The 16183-nt window shown below is 42.2% G+C and overlaps 1 protein-coding gene across 3 annotated transcripts in view; it reads right to left on the bottom strand.

Moving 5' to 3' along the window:
* SH3PXD2A (SH3 and PX domains 2A) overlaps window positions 1-16183 on the bottom strand; it is a 378650-nt gene that overhangs the window by 315115 nt on the left and 47352 nt on the right. For all 3 annotated transcript variants that reach the window (XM_060241731.1, XM_060241733.1, XM_060241732.1), the window contains exon 2: window positions 11230-11310. In XM_060241731.1, the coding sequence (XP_060097714.1) occupies window positions 11230-11310 (81 nt within the window). The remainder of the gene's footprint in view (window positions 1-11229; window positions 11311-16183) is intronic.

Below are 16183 nucleotides of genomic sequence, written 5' to 3'. Positions count from 1 at the left end.
TTAATATATAAAGACTTGCTAATGAGGCCACAGATGACAGCCTGCTGAGAAGCGGAGAGAGCATGAGCAGCACTTCTGCAGGCATCTTCATAGACAGAATTAACGTGTAGAGTCCCTTTTAAGGTTTCCTGTTACAAACATTTGCAGATTCAATGCTGGCATACTTTCCAACTGCATTTATTTAACAGGCAGGGTGCTCCTTTTTTAGCTGTTCATTCACACCAGTTTTTGGGGTATAAAACACTTGTACTTAATGCTGGAGGATCTGCTCACAGCCAGTTCAGTTAACAACTTTGCCATGTTGTACTCTAGCTAGGTTGCTACTACTTTTGTTCAGGCTCCTATGTTTGCATGGCAATCAAATTTTAAAATGAAGCTTGCCCTACCACATCTTTGTGTTGAATTTCTGCTAGAATAAAGCAGCAACACTAATTCTAGCCTAAGCCTCCATAGCTAAGATAACCTCTGCACTCCCTCCCCATTTCCCTGCTTTCCTGTGCCTTTCCCCAACTGGAAGCAGCACGGAATGCGCATGGCTTGTACACGCTGGCTGGAGAAGACATGTCCTGGCTGCCCTCCTCCCTCCCTCCCCAGCCTAAAAGGACTCCAGGTGTCCTTGCAGCCAGTGCAATCTAGGGGCTTCTCCTCCCACCCACCCAAGAACTTACCGGTCGGACTCATGGTGGTGGAAAACAAGGCAGCACATGGAGTCCCCAGCTCTTCATGGTCAGACTAAGGGCTGCTAGGAACAGGGGGTGGGGCTGCCTGCCCACCTACCCACCCAACTCTGCTCAGAGTACTTCAGGGCAGTGCTTGCCGATGCTGCTACTTGCTTCATGTGCTGAGGCAATTGGGCTGAGGGGTCCCAAGGGGGAGGGGCCCCGTAAAATTTACAAGGAGGCTGGGCATTGTGGGCCTGATTCCATCCCCTCCATCCTTACAGTTGGCTACTCTCAGGACTGGTTAAGGAATGCCTCAGTATAGCAAATAAGCACCTCTATGTTTCATAGATGAGAAAAAGGAGATATTGCACTATTAATTGATTTAAATGTTACTCCTGGAAACAGCCTGCAAAAAGCCCTGCTCCTGAAGGAATGCTGCACCACACAGGTGTGATATTTAAGCACTTCTTACCTTGGTCCAGCCCTCTTATTTGGTTAGCAGCATCTCCAGTACCTTTTATAACCAAGAATGTACACTGTTAGCATGAAGATAGCATACTATTTTGTGATGACACACTGGAAAGTTCTTTTTTTTTTTTAAAGTGACACCACCTGCATAACATTTAGAAGTTTTGGGGAGGTATCACTCTCTTCACATGGATTGTAACTTTGAGGGATGGAGTGTCCTCCTAGGTAGTTTGGACCTAGATTCCCAATGATATGTAGCTTCATAAATATTGCTGTTTGCCTCATGTAAAATGTAACGTTTCGCATTTAGGTAGGAAAAATCCAATGCATGGTTTTAGGATGGGGGAGTCTTATCTTAGCAATAGTATGTCTGAAAAGGATCTAGGTCTTAGTGGATCATACGCTGAACATGAGTCAACAGTGTGATGTGGTGGCTAAAAAGGCAAATGCAATTTTGGACTGTATCAACAGAAGTATAGTGTCCAGATCACATGATGTGATGGTATCGCTTTACTCTGCTCTGGTAAGACCTCACCTGGAGTATTGTGTTCAGTTTTGGGTACCACATTTTAAGAAGGATATAGACAAACTGGAACGGGCCCAGAGGAGGGTGACGAAGATGGTGAGGGGTCTGGAGACCAAGTCCTATGAGGAAAGGTTGAAGGAGCTGGGCATATTTAGCCTGGGGAGGAGGCGGCTGAGAGGTGATATGATCACCATCTTCAAGTACTTGAAGGGCTGTCATATAGAGGATGGTGTGGAATTGTTTTCTGTGGCCCTGGAAGGTAGGACCAGAACCAATGGGTTGAAATTAAATCAGTTTCAGGCTCAACATTAGGAAGAACTTCCTGACCGTTAGAGCAATTCCTCAGAGGAATAGGCTTCCTTGGGAGGTGGTGGGCTCTCCTTCCTTGGAAGTTTTTAAACAGAGGCTAGATGGCCATCTGACAGCAATGAAGATTCTGTGAATTTAGAGGGAGGTGTTTGTGAGTTTCCTGCATTGTGCAGGGGGTTGAACTAGATGACCCTAGAGGTCCCTTCCAACTCTATGATTCTATGATTCATGTGGTCATTGTGACTGCTCAGTTAAACATAGGGAAGGAAAAAGGAAAGGTCCCCTGTGCAAGCACCAGTCGTTTTTGACTCTGGGGTGACGTTGCATCACAATGTTTTCACGGCAGACTTTTTTACCGGGTGGTTAGCCATTGCCTTAGGAGCAAATCAAATTAATGGCATCACATTGGTGCAGTTATGGACCTAGGTGCAGAAAAAGCACTATAATCTACTGCTTCAGCAGCTAATTATTCCTTTATCAGCTTTCTCTGATCTCTATCTGCTGAAGGGTTCAAGTGCAGCTGCCTTATCTCAAAACAGTGGCTGTTAGCATCTAGTCATAGGATCTGTCACAATCTACATGGAGATTTCATACTCCAGAGCAAGTTCTTGTTTGAAATGTGCACTGCTCTGTAATTTGTACTTCAGTTCCTTACTAGAGCTTCCCACATTTCCTAAGGAACCAGACTTTGGTTGCCCTGCACAATCCAGTTTCTTGGTTTAACCCTATCCCTCCAGAAGGTGCTATTACAGAATCTAAATGGTCGTTTTCGCACTCACCTTCCGCCGGCGCGACCCCCCTCTTCACCGCGCAGGATCTGCGCAGATTTCGCACTAAACGCTGCGGAGCAGCCAGAAAAGCCGGAAGCTCCCGGCGCAAAAGCCACTCAAACTGAAACCGCCAAAAAGCAGTTTGGCGTTTGCGCAGCTTTTGCGATGGGAGCTTCCGGCTTTTCTGGCTGCTCCGCAGCGTTTAGTGCGAAATCCGCGCAGATCCTGCGCGGTGAAGAGGGGGGTCGCGCCGGCGGAAGGTGAGTGCGAAAACGACCAATATGAATGTCTAGAGATGCTTAGAGTACAGTCAAAAGACAACCTAGCTTACAATATTAGTGTATTTGGTATTAATGGATTAAGTAAGGTAGTTGGTGAGAAAAACTCTGAATTCCTAAAAACATGTTAACAACCTTCTCCACCATAATAAGGCCTTTCTTCCTTCTTTCCTTCCTTTCATCCTTTCTTTCTTCCTTTCCTTTCCTTGCAATAATGGCTTGAGCATGTTTTAGAACCTTCTCTCTCATTGCTAGAAGATGATAATTAAAACCCTTATTGCTAAAATATATGTGCCAAATTCTAACTTTTAAGACTGCTTAGTATTAATAGTTTCCACATGGAGTTAATTTCCATTTTGCAGGTGGAAAACCAAGGCTGTGAATCGTTACATATCATCTATAAAACACAATAGTTTGCATTTAAATAATGCTTCAGAGCAGTGGTTCTCAACCTTTTTATTATTAGTAGTAGTAGTAGTAGTAGTAGATTTATTTAATATATTCTGTCCTCACCCAAAGGGCTCAAAGTGGTTGAACATCATTCAATAAATACATATATTAATCAGTTATGATTAAAGCAAATTAATTTAAATTTAAAACAATAAAAGCACTAACAAGTCACAGACTAATTCAGATGGTGTCGCATATCAATTTTTTACCCTTTTCCAAAGGGGGAGAGGAGAAGTAGAGAAGGCCAGGCTCAATGACAGATCATTGCTATCTTCAACCATAGGCTTGGCTTCTATCTTACAGACCCTGCGGAACTGCATTAAGTCCAGAGGGTATGGATGTTATTAGGCAGAGAGTTCTACCAGGTCAGGGCCAAAAAGATCCTGGCTCTGGTCAAGGCCAGATAGATACCTTTTGAGCCAAGGATCAACAGGACATTTTCTCACCAGCGTATAATGCCCTTCAAGACGTATATCAGGAGAGACAGTCCCATTACTAATTTGGTCCCAGAGCATTTAGGGCCATAAAGGTTAGTACCAAAACACTGAGTGTGATCTAGTGTTCAGTCTGGAGCCAGTGCAGCTAGCGAAACACCAGCTGAATGTGTGTTCTTAATGGCATCCCAGTAAGGACCCGGGCTGCTGCATTCTGAACCAGTTGTAACTTCCAGGCCACTCTCAAGGGTAGCCCTGTGTAGAGTGAGTGACAGTAACCTGGAGGTGACTGTTGCATGGATTTCTGTGGCCAGGTCAGCTAGAGACAGGAAGGGGGTCAGTTGCTTGATCTGATGCAGTTGGAGAAACACTAGTTTGCCAACATTTGTGATCTGGGCCTCCACTGATAAGGAGGCATCCAGAACCTTATCTTATGTACCTATCACTCTATCGAAGTCCCACCAGGATAAAAACAAAAAAATGCTATTTTTCTGGAAGGACATTTATATGTTCATTCATTTTTATTACTACTAGAATACCAAAAGGTCACAGATAGATAATCCATGGCATGTAGTGTTAGTGGGAGACAGCATGTCACACCTGCAGGTAAAAATAGGGACTGAAGGTGAGTGAATTTTGAATAACTATTTTGAAAACTCTGCCACACAACTTGACTATTTGTGTCCCACTAGTGGTATGCATACTACCAGCTGAGAACCATTATTTTTCAAGTGATGCCCTTTGATAAGCCTCCAAAAAATCCTGGCATTTCCCAGAATCCAACTTGAAAAAAACTGTTTTCAGTCATGAATAAGCAGTTTTCTTCTAGGTCCAAGCAAAAGTAACATGTGGTCCAGGGCTTAAGGGGTATACTTCACCTTGGTCTTGAACTTGAATAATTTCTTGCAGTTCTTTACCTATAAACTTGAAATTCCAGCCTATATCTCACAAGTAAATTATGAAGAGGAAGATTTAAAATGGAAAGCCCTTCTAACAAATTTATTGGTAATAGTTTTAAAGGTTACTATAACTGAAGCATGGACATTTACAACAAAAGTGTGCTGCAGAACAAGTTCCAGCAACTGGCTGGTGCTATGTTCATACATCAGATCAACTTTGGCAAAGCAGCACTATGGCTAACAATTACAACTCTTATGCTAACTTTTTTTTTGTTTGATGTGTCTTTTAATGCTTAGTTGTTCTTCAGTGCTCTATAAATAATCAAGGCTATTTTAGGAACAACATGCATAATTTGTGAATTTCATATTCATTCTCAAAAAAACAACATAAAACACTTTAACCCCTCCTGATGCCCAATAAATTTCTTTTCCCAAACATTTAAAGAGGATATTAGTGAATGGCTCTCTGCAACTGTAATGGACTGTGTTTTTAAGCTTAGAAGTGCTATATAAACAGCTGAAAGACTGTGAAGGGTTAATTCTTCACAGAAACAGAAAGCCTTGCGTGCCAGGTTGCTCCACGCAATCTGATTGGATAGCATTAGCTGAGCAGAGAAAGTTTGGAGAGAGCTGCAAGCTGAGGAGCTTTTTACCCATTATAGACAAGCAGTAAATGCGAGTATCAGAGGCACCACCTGTGAAGAGACTCCTTTATCAGAGTTAATGCATGAAAGGGATACCTCCAAGGAATAACAGGGCCAGGCCACAGAGACAGGCAACACAATTTCAACCTTCACTGAGTTGAGTACTGACAGTCTGATTTCAGCCCTAGCTGAGAAGAGTTGAGTACTGACAGTTTCAGAATTCAGCCCTGACTGAGAACAGTTTAATACCAACAGGAGAACTGGTTGGCAAGGAAGTCTGGGAAGTAGGCAAAGACTCCCATTCAGGCCAAAAAAAGGGGATAGGTCTTCTAGTGAGAAGTCAAACAGGGAGTTAGCTCTAAAGAGTGCAGAGATTCCTAGTGAGCGGAGAATCTCCCTACCCAGCCCAACAGTGAGTTAGCTCTAAGGAGGGCAAAGATCCCTAGTCTGGTGTGGTTACAAACTGCCTTTGGAGACCTTAACAATCAGTTAAAAACTCAAGACAAGTTCTGGTGTTTCAAGAGAAGGTGTCTGGGTGCTGGAAAGAGAGCACCAGCTTTCCAGTGGGAGGGGGAAGAGTCAGAGAATATTCAAACAAAGTATATTAGAGTGTTTGGGAAAACACTGGAACAAAAGCCTCTCAACATAAAGGTTTAAATAAATGTGAATAACTTAAGAAACTATCATTGGCCTGAAACATAAGAACTAAAGTGTGTGTATGTACAGATTTTATCTCAGAGTTATCTATATTGAGTTACCTCAGAATTTTTCAACTCCTGATTTCACCTGACCTTTCCCCTCCATGTTAAATAAAATGTTTTGTCATTCTTTAATTTCAAAATGCCTCAAGTGCCATTGAAATTGTTTAAGTTAAAGCAGGCTCCGAGTCCTGATCCTTCGCTCAGGTTCCTGGGCTAAGCCAACAGCCAAAATGTCATTCTGTGACATAGTGAGGCACCCAGAGTTCTTCAGCAAAGAATAAAACACATTACTAGGGAGGCTCAGTCAGTAAAGGGAAAGAGAAATTAAGGGAAAATCTTGCCTCTGAGGGAGGGAAGGGGACAAGGTTGTCATAGCCACTTATAAGAAAGCCCACTTGTATCAGCAGACTGCATCCAAAAGGTCATTTTCTGCAAAACGATACACCAACAGAATGTGCAAACTAAAGCTTCATTTATTTGGCTTTGCAATAGTCTGATATTTCAGATGGCTCTTTGTGTCCAAAATGTCAACATGGGATAATGTGCAGCATGGTTAAATTTCATGTCTGCCTACCTAAAATTTCTCCTGCAGTGTCCAGCAGGCATAGGAGGCTCCTTCATTTAATCACTGACTGGCTGTAGAGTATTTTCTAGAAGGCTGTGAAAATCCCAGGTTGGAATGCCCCTCCCCCCAAATAGTAGTGTGACCCATATTGAAAACTGCTATGAAAAAAATACTATCCATAATCAGGAATAACACTAGTGGCATTTTTGTTTTACTAGTATTGTACATACTTTCTAAGAAATCGGAATGATTCCACTTTTTACCCATTACAGACAAGGGATATCAGAGGCAACGGCTGTGAAGAGATTCCTTTATCAGAGTTAATGCTGGAGGGAAAACCAATAATAATGTCTGATACTATCCCTGAAGAGATGTAAGCATCTGTACTATCTATCTATCACATTTTTATCCTACCCTTCACCCAAGGAACTCAGGACAAAATATATAATTTCCCTTTTGTCCATTTTATCCTCACACCTAGCCTGCAAAATCAGGATAGGCTGAAAGAGCCCTGACCTGGATAGTCTAGGCAAGCCCAGTCTTGTTACATCTCAGAAGCTAAGCAGCTCTGATCCTGGAAGGGAGACCTCCAAGGAATACCAGGGCCAGGAAACAGAGGGAGGCAATACAAGCCACCTCTCTGAAAAATGTCCTAGGCCCACTAGGGGCCACCAGAAGTCACCATGACTTTTAGGCACAAAAGAATATACACACTGGGGGGGGGGGACTTTTTAAAAGTCAGGATAGACTGAAAGAGAGACTAGTGCAGGGTTCTCTAGTAACCATCATGGCTGAACTCAGGTCTTCACAATTCTACTCCAGCATGAACACATTTTTCCTTGTACTGCAGTAGCCTTAACCACTGTAATAATTGAGTAGTGCTTATAGACCTTAGCAATCCATGTTTTGCTGAGCTACATTATGCTTTGCTTAAGACAACCTGTCTAGGTCTTCACAGATGGGCATTTTGTCAGCCCTACAGAAGGTAAACATATGCAAAACATTGGAACAGAGTTGTTCCAATGGAGCCTATTCAAGTCATTAACAAGGCTGAGAGCTCCCTTCCTTGAGCTCTGGTATGGACTATGCCTGCTGTCACAATGACATGTGAAGTTATGAGAAACAAACTCCATTATCATCGTATAAAACTTCTAGCAAAGTTGTAAAGTATACACGCCTCCCGGTCTTTCCTCGTGCAGTTATTTGATTTTTTTGGTTGGCTCTCCTAACCCTTCCCCCTCTCCAGGACATTTGAAATCAGCTCAAGACAGTGGATGCAGCTCCCACAGAAAAGGGACACAGCCAAATCCAGCATGGAAAATAATGATGCAAGCTGCTGACAGTAAAATAGCCACACGTGGCCACTGTCTTGCAATAATCACATAGGACTCCATCAGATGACCACACCCTGTTCTATTTCAAAAAGCCAGACATCACATTCAGCAGACAGACAGCTCCTTTGTTAACCCACTGCATGCAGAACCATCCGTATGAAAGCACTACTGGTCATACAAGGAGAATTTCCCATTCATCCCAGCTCTTTCCTGTAGCATTTTTCTCAATATTCAAGCATTTCAAATTCACTCTATTAGAGAGGAGAGTGGCCAGAGAGTGTCATGTACTGATAAAATGGTTGATAGGGTTATAAGGCATAGAGTAAAAACACCATATAGCCTAATGATACAGTGCTTTTTAAAATTCAGAGTTGTTTAAAACAAAACATAATCATAAGTATACATTTAAAAATTAACAGTAGGAACAGAAGCTAAGGTTAATCTCTAAAATGAAGCCATGACATATGCTCTCTGAAACAGGAAAGTTTCAATCAGTTTTCTAATAGCTAACAATTGGGGGCATCTGTACACCTTACTAGAAAAATCAACAAAACCAAAGCTGCGACAGAAAGGCCATGGTAACTGCATAGATTGAGAAGAGCATAAGGGAGCAAACTGTGGAGAAGAATGTGGAAGAAAGTGTTAGAAAGTGGACAGTGAAGGACAGGAACCAGGGCAGGCAAAGAAAGCCACAGTAACACACTGCTCCTTCTCTAAGAAGGGGAAAGAATCCCATGACCAGTGTTCCCGCTAAGCTCAGTTAGTGTGAGCTAGCTCATAGTTTTTTAGCCTCTGGCTCACACATTTTTGTCTTAGCTCAGGAAGGATGGTCCCAAAACAAACTAATTTATGCAGTAGCCAAATCGCTCACTCACAACTTTAATGCCAGTAGCTCACAAAAAATAGTTTTTGCTCACAAGACTCCACAGCTTAGAGGGAACATTGTTCACAATACTATATTTCTGTAGAGACTGGATTCTTGACAGGCAAGCAGATACTGACCCTCAGAGCATGCTGCTTTTCTGGAACTCCGCTAAAACATCGCTAAAGAATTTCTTTGGAAAGATGGTGATCCTTTCTGCTATACTACTAGGCATTAATTCTATGCCACCAATATGACAAAACAAGATAACACATGCTGCATTGCCCTTTGGATCCAATATGTACATCAACAACATGATTTACTCCTTTTGAGGCTTTTTTGGAGTATTCTTAAAGTATTGTGTTCTGATATACATGTTTTCAATAATGGTGCAAGCTAGCTTGAGCAACTGTGGATACATGGCATTAAAAAATATGAAAGGAATAAATGTGCTTTAAAAAACATGCAGATTGCTAAACATGACTGCTTGTCACTAAACTTTTTACTGTGAATGCTGTAGTTTTCTGTGTGCCAGTGGTGCTTAGAGAACAAAGGCACCTAAAGTGCCCAGGGACAACGGGACTGAAAAAGGGTGGAGAGAGGGCGGGTTAGTTTCCTGCAATGTTTTCAAATGAGAAAGGGAGAGGGACACATGTTGTTCAACAGACCTTTTCCACTGGTGTTAGCCCCCCTTCCCCTTCCACTTATCAATGGGACCTTTCAAGACTCTTGCTCCCTTGATTGGAGACATCATTTCCTGTGCAACACACTAACCCCATTGATAACTTTAGCTTGATGGGAACTTTTCAAACCTAACAGGAAAGTGCAGCAGACTTACAAGAACACAGACAAGGCAATAGCTGAAGTTTAACAAATAAAGGAAACCAATTACTTTTTAAAATAGCTTTGTATACAAACATCAGATGCAGACAAATCAAGTAGCTCAAATATTTCTTTTTCACGTAGAAAAACAGAAGGAAATACAGAAAATATTGCAAAATTGCCACTGCAGCTTTATGCAAATTCATGCTATCTATATAAGAAGTTGTTGATATAACTCATAAAGCTAGTTGCCATAACATGCATTTATCAGAGATGTCAGTGGAATGAGTTGCCCATACACTAAAGCAGATGGAATTGCTGGGTTTCCAACTTTGGACAGCTGCTTGCAAATGAACGTTGTTTATTGGACAGTGACAGAATGGACACTTGTCAATCTTTTTTTAAAAAGAGCTGAGCCAGTATTAGTCTGCTCCCTAAGTGCTCAGTATGAAACAAAGAATTGATGTTGTCTGTCAAGACATTCCTTTGAAGCTGTCATCCATCTATGTTAGCAACTGCAACTACTGTGAATTCTGAACAGCCAAAGCAATATGACACAAGCTTCTGACAGACATCAAAGTTTTCCCCAAAGCATAATCAAGCCAACCGTATACTAGCAATCCATCACTTCTTTCTCATGACTCACATCTTAGTTATTTCCTGTTTCCGATGAAAGAAATAGCTACAGTGACCAGATTAGAACACATAACCCACTGGTTTCACCAATGACAATTAGCTCCTTTCACACAAAAGCTACTGCCATTAGGAAGGAAATTTTACACCAGATGAGAGGGAACTTCCTGTGCCAGTGGTCCACCTGACCTGTGATGATGCAAGGCTTACAATGCTGTCTGAAACAGGATTCCAGCATACAATGTATGATGGCAGGAAATGTGTCCCCAATAACTACACTCAGGGGATAGTTGCACAAACACCATACGAATAGCAAAACAATGTTGCTGAAAACAGTATCTGAGAAATGCAAATATAAGAAATGGGAAATGCATGAAGAGACTTCACAGTTCCTTGTCATTTTCTCAGGCTACCAGAAGTTTAGGACTCAATGAGCAAAAGATTACTCTGGGGGATGAGGACTATTGCCACTTGCCTGATGAACTTTGAGGAAGACATGAATGGATGAATATATCATGTTCAAGGAAGAGTAACTGCAGTGAAGTTGGAAGGGATAATATTATGACAGAACCATAGGCAAATAAGAAGCTAACCCACAATAGAGAAAAGCTTCTGGAATCCAAAGAATTGTCATGAAGGAACTACTCAGCAGGAAATACCACTAAGTAGCACATTAGCATAAGAAATCCCCCCAAAATATATCTAAATAGCTTCCCCTTCGTCAATTAAATTGCCATTGCATCTCCTGAACATTCTAGATGCAAAGCGTGCAATATGTTCAGAAAGCATCTGAATGGAACTGTTAGGCAATGCAGGAAATCAAGAATATGCATATCTCCCCCATAGCAGTAACAGGAAAACCCGTCTGTTACCTGGAGATCAAAGAACTTGCTGTATCTGCGGTAGATGGTATGGCAAGTTGAGTCTGACCACGTTACTTTTATGATATACACCTGCAAAGACATAGTAAAGAGATGTTATTTATTTTATTAGCTGCCTTTCTCCCTTGTAGAACTCAAGACAGCTTGCAATTATACATAAAAAACACAATTAAAACAGCCATTATAAAAATGCATTAAACATCGTAATTTAAAAACTCCACTTAGGATTGCCAATAAATAAAAACTAAATCAGTCAAATGCAGTCCTAAATAAAACTGTATTCAACTGCTGCTGAAGATCGATAGTGAGGGCCCAGGCACACCTCCCTGGGCAGGTTGTTTCATAACTGTAAGGGCTGCCACTGAAAAGACCTTCTAATAATGTCCACCAGACAAGCGTCTTCAATCAACTGGTCAGGCTATCTTCATTCATGGGCAGGAACATATGAGAGAAGATGGTCCTTCAGATATCCCTATCTCGAACTATGCAGGTCTTTAAAGGGCAAATCCAACACTTTGATTTGGGTTTGGGAGTAGATAGGTAGCTAGTGTAATTGCTGTAATATCGGGGTCACAGGTGCCCAGTACTTGGCCCCAACGAGCAGTGCAGCCACAGCAGTCTGCACTAGCTGCAGCTTCCAAACCCTCTTCAAGCCCCAAGTACAATGCATTACAATAGTACAGGCTAGATGTAACTGAGGCATGGATCACTGTGGCTAGGTCTGACTGAAGCAGGTGCAGCTGGAACACCAGCCAAAGCTGGGCAAAAGCACTCTGAGCCACAGTAGTCACCCAGTTTACTAAGGTGACCACTGTGTCAAGCAGTACTTCAAGCTGTGTACCTGGCTTTTCAAAGGGAGGAATAACCCCATCCAAGACAGGAGAGATCTCAAGTCTCTGGTCTGCCTGTCTGCTAACCCAGAGAATCTCTGTCTTATCAGGGTTAACTTTCAGCTTCTTCACTGTCATCCAGCCCATTACTAACTCCAGTTCAGAACATCAACAGTATTATTGGAATTAGCTGGAAAAGAAATGCAGGGTTGTGTATCATCTGCATATTGGTGACATTGTAGCCCATACCTCCTGATACATCATTCTGATACCTAAAACACAGGCTGCTGTTCAGAGGCAAAGCTAAGATCTGTTTCTTGTAAGGATGGCTTAAAACTTTGGAATACATTTTGATAATCTAACTTCAATCACACATACAACAAGAAGTATGGTCATAAATGTACAGCAAAAATTCAGACTGGCACACAGGAAGGAGCTACCAAGAGTTTGGGAGGACTGTCAATGATTCCACAACTACCTAATAACTGCCTTGTGGGACTGGGACCGATTTCGCACTAGGCTTGTTCTGGGTGGAGAGCCCTTTTGCTCCCAGGGCTTCTCTCCATTTTCACACAAGTTGCCCCAGAGCTGCAAGTTGGTGCACCGCTATTCCGCAGCAAGCAGCATTCACTGACAAGTGGTTTCTGCTTGCTGCAGGAAAGGCAAAGCAGCCCGCCAACTAGCAGCTCCATGGCAGCTTATGCAAAAATGGAGAGAAGCCCCGGGGGCAAAAGGGCTCTCTACCAGGTACAAGCCCTAGTGCAAAATCGGTCTAAGTTCAAAAGTCCAGAATGCTGTCTCCAAGGTGGCCCTGAGAATCTCATAGACTGGTGAAAATAGGCATGTGTTGACATATCTATTCTCAGTATTTTAGCAGTAGACTACCTCTTATGCAGGCTCCCTCACTGTTCATAAATAGCTTGCATGCATGCAATTTGTATGTACACCATCCTTTTCTTGAGTTACAGACAGTGATTGCATCTAAGGAGGCAGAAGGAGGGTAAGAAGACACAAGTGGAACGCTCCAACCCACTGTTCTAACTAGCCACATTAAACATACATAAGGGTAACATGTACATTGGTTGTTGTATATTTTCCAGGCTGTGTGGCTGTGGTCTTGGCAAGTCAGGTCTCACAATGCCAAGACCACTGCCACACAGCCCAGAAAATCTACAACAACCAATGGACTCTGGCCATAAAAGCCTTCAACAACATATTGTAACATGTACAGTTGCCCTACCTAGATAGCCCAAGCAAGCCCAATCTTGTAAGATCTTAGAAGCTAAGAAGGGCCAACTGTGGCAAGTGTTTGGATGGGAGACCTCCAGAGAATACCAGAGGTGGGAGGCAGAGGCAAGGCTATCCATCAACTTCTCTGAATGTCCTCCATTCTCCAGTAAGAGTCACCAGAGGTCTCCATGACTTCCAGGCACTGGCACACATCTGTGCACATGCGCACAAAAAAACAAAACCCAAATAAAAAGATAATATGTACAGTTCTTTTGTGAGCCATTTCAGATATCAGAACCCCCCACCACAGATCACCACCACACAGAAGCATTTCTCAACAGTTTTCACATGGCAGCCATAAAGTCTGATTCATTCTTTGGACTTCAACTGAAAAAGCATTGGGTTTTATTCCGGAAAGAAAAGCAGGGGGGGGGGGAATGCAGTGATGTGCCTATATGCCGAGGACCAGTTTTAAAAATAAAGGCTATCACATGATTAAAGAAATCCTAGTTCATCAATCTGTGTCTTTTCAAAACAATAAATCAAAGCTCTGTTACTACAACAATTTCTACCAGGGCTTTTTTTGTAGAAAAAGTCCAGCAGAAACTCATTTGCATATTAGGCCACACTCCCTGATGCTAAGCCAGTCAGAACTGCGTTCCTGTGGATTCCTGCTCAAAAAGTCCTGATTTCTACAGAAAAGATTGCTCTGCCAGTTTAACATTATAACAACAAGGGTTCTAGTGCAAGATTTAAAAAAAAAATTTCATTCATGGTCATCAATACCCTAAAACAGGGGTGTCAAACGTGTGGCCCGGGGGACAAATCAAACCCCCAGAAGGTTCCTATCAGGCCCACAAGCAAGTCTGCTTTCTTCTCTCTCTCTCTTGCTTCCTTTTGTGTCACAGCTTGCCTTGCCAGGCTTGCTCAATCGTACAGGATACACAGAGCAAAGCCTCTATTTTCTCTACTAGCTGAGGCTCCTCACTTGGGGAGGAGTGGGGAAGGAAGAGCTTGCTTTTCCAGACTCTCTCAATTGCACAACAGAACTACTGAGCCAAGCCACTTTTCCTTCTATTGGCTGAGGCTCTATCCCCCCCATCCCCTGTGGAGGGAGGGAAAGAACCAGAGCTTCCTTTGCCCAGTTCCCTTGAGATATTCGAAATCTTTAATTGTGTTGGTCTGTGTCCTTTATAAAGTTTATATATAATGTAATGCTACCTGGCATTACATTTTAACAAATATGGTCTGGCCCAACAAGGTCTCATGTATGTCAGTTCTGACCTCAAAACAAATCTGCCCTAAAACAATCATGTTGATTTGACACCATCAGTACATCAACTTCTGCAATATTCAATGCCACAGTGAACCATTGTTGGTATCAGTGCAGCTTTCCATTCTCTGACCCAAAGTATTTTTCAGCTAGAGAAAGATTCCCTATCAATATGCAGAACACATTGTTTTTGCTGTAAAATAGTCAATAATTAAGGGCTCAATTATTACCAGTAATTTGAAGAGTTACTTTAATTATATTATTTCATTACATATGAAATAAATCTGAATGATCCTGATGTCACTTCCAGCATTTTAATTAGGGATGGGCATGAACAGATTTATGGACCAAAATTCATCATGGGCCTGGTTCATGGTTCATGAGCCTCGGTTCATGTGATCAAGCTGTTCACAAACTGCCCACAAACTGCCGTATTTTCCAGCGGTTTGTGTGGCAGATACATTGATGCCAGCGTGGCTTTCAAAAGCCATTTAAAGCATCATTCCCTTTGAATGGCTTTTGCAAGCCACAAAGTGCACAACTGAAGTCCAAATAGTGAGTAAACACACTTCCAGGTTTACTCGCTCCTTGGTCCTCACTCAAACATGCTAGCAGCTAGCAAAAGTAATTCCAAAGGAATGTTCCCTTTAAATGGCTTTTGCAAAATCTTGTGATGATTTGGCAAAATTGTTTGGAGGCTCAAGAGGTGGCTATTTGAAAGAAGGAGAAGAGTATCCAGGATGCTGAGAAGGAAGTGGAGAGGGGAGACAGACTCTGCTGAAAAAGTGGAGCCTTTCCAGGAGCTCACACTCAAAATCTCTGAGAGGAGACAGAATGGTGGAGGGAAGATCAATGAACTTCACAAACCCAAAATGGTTCACAAAAGGGGGGGGGTCATCCCAGTTCTCGGTTTGTGGGACCTCATGAACCACAAACTGGGACTAATCTCCATTTTCCCAGTTCATGTCCATCCCTAGTTTTAATCAAGAGAAATCAACATACATTTCTATATGAACAGGGGTGGAATTCTAGCAGGAGTTCCTTTGCATATTAGGCCACACACCCCTGATGTAACCAATCCTCCAAGAGTTTACAAGGCTCTTTTTTGTAAGCTCTTGGAGGATTGGCTACATCAGGGGTGTGTGGCCTAATATGCAAAGGAGCTCCTGCTAGAATTTCACCCCTGTATATGAATAAAGTTGTAGTTCAGATGCCAAAAAAGTGTGACATCTATTTTAAAATGGTGTAGGCATGTGTTACATAGTCTCAGAAGAATAAGAGAAGCATTTATTTATTCATCTGAAGCATTTATAAGCTTTTCTCTCAAAATGGGACTTGAGGTGACACCACTAAAATGGCACCAGCTTCTTGCTGTTTGCGTAAAATTGTAATAGCCTTTTAAAAAAAAAAAAAATCCAGCACCTTGTATAATTGAGGGCTCATTTTAAAATCAATAAAATATTTTAATCAATTGACCTGACTGATTACCAAAACACTGCAATTACAGCTTCTTTCTTTTTCTCTCTCTGCAGAGCCCTGTGCTCTAAGGGTGTGAGTGATGCTGGAGGGCTAGAAAGGATCAACGGAGTTTCACCTCTGGAATCAGGATTGG

This window comes from Heteronotia binoei, chromosome 6 (genome assembly GCF_032191835.1).
Source record: "Heteronotia binoei isolate CCM8104 ecotype False Entrance Well chromosome 6, APGP_CSIRO_Hbin_v1, whole genome shotgun sequence".
Taxonomy (NCBI): domain Eukaryota; kingdom Metazoa; phylum Chordata; class Lepidosauria; order Squamata; family Gekkonidae; genus Heteronotia; species Heteronotia binoei.
Note: the sequence above shows the minus strand (reverse complement) of the source record. Positions and strands in the feature narration are given on the sequence as shown.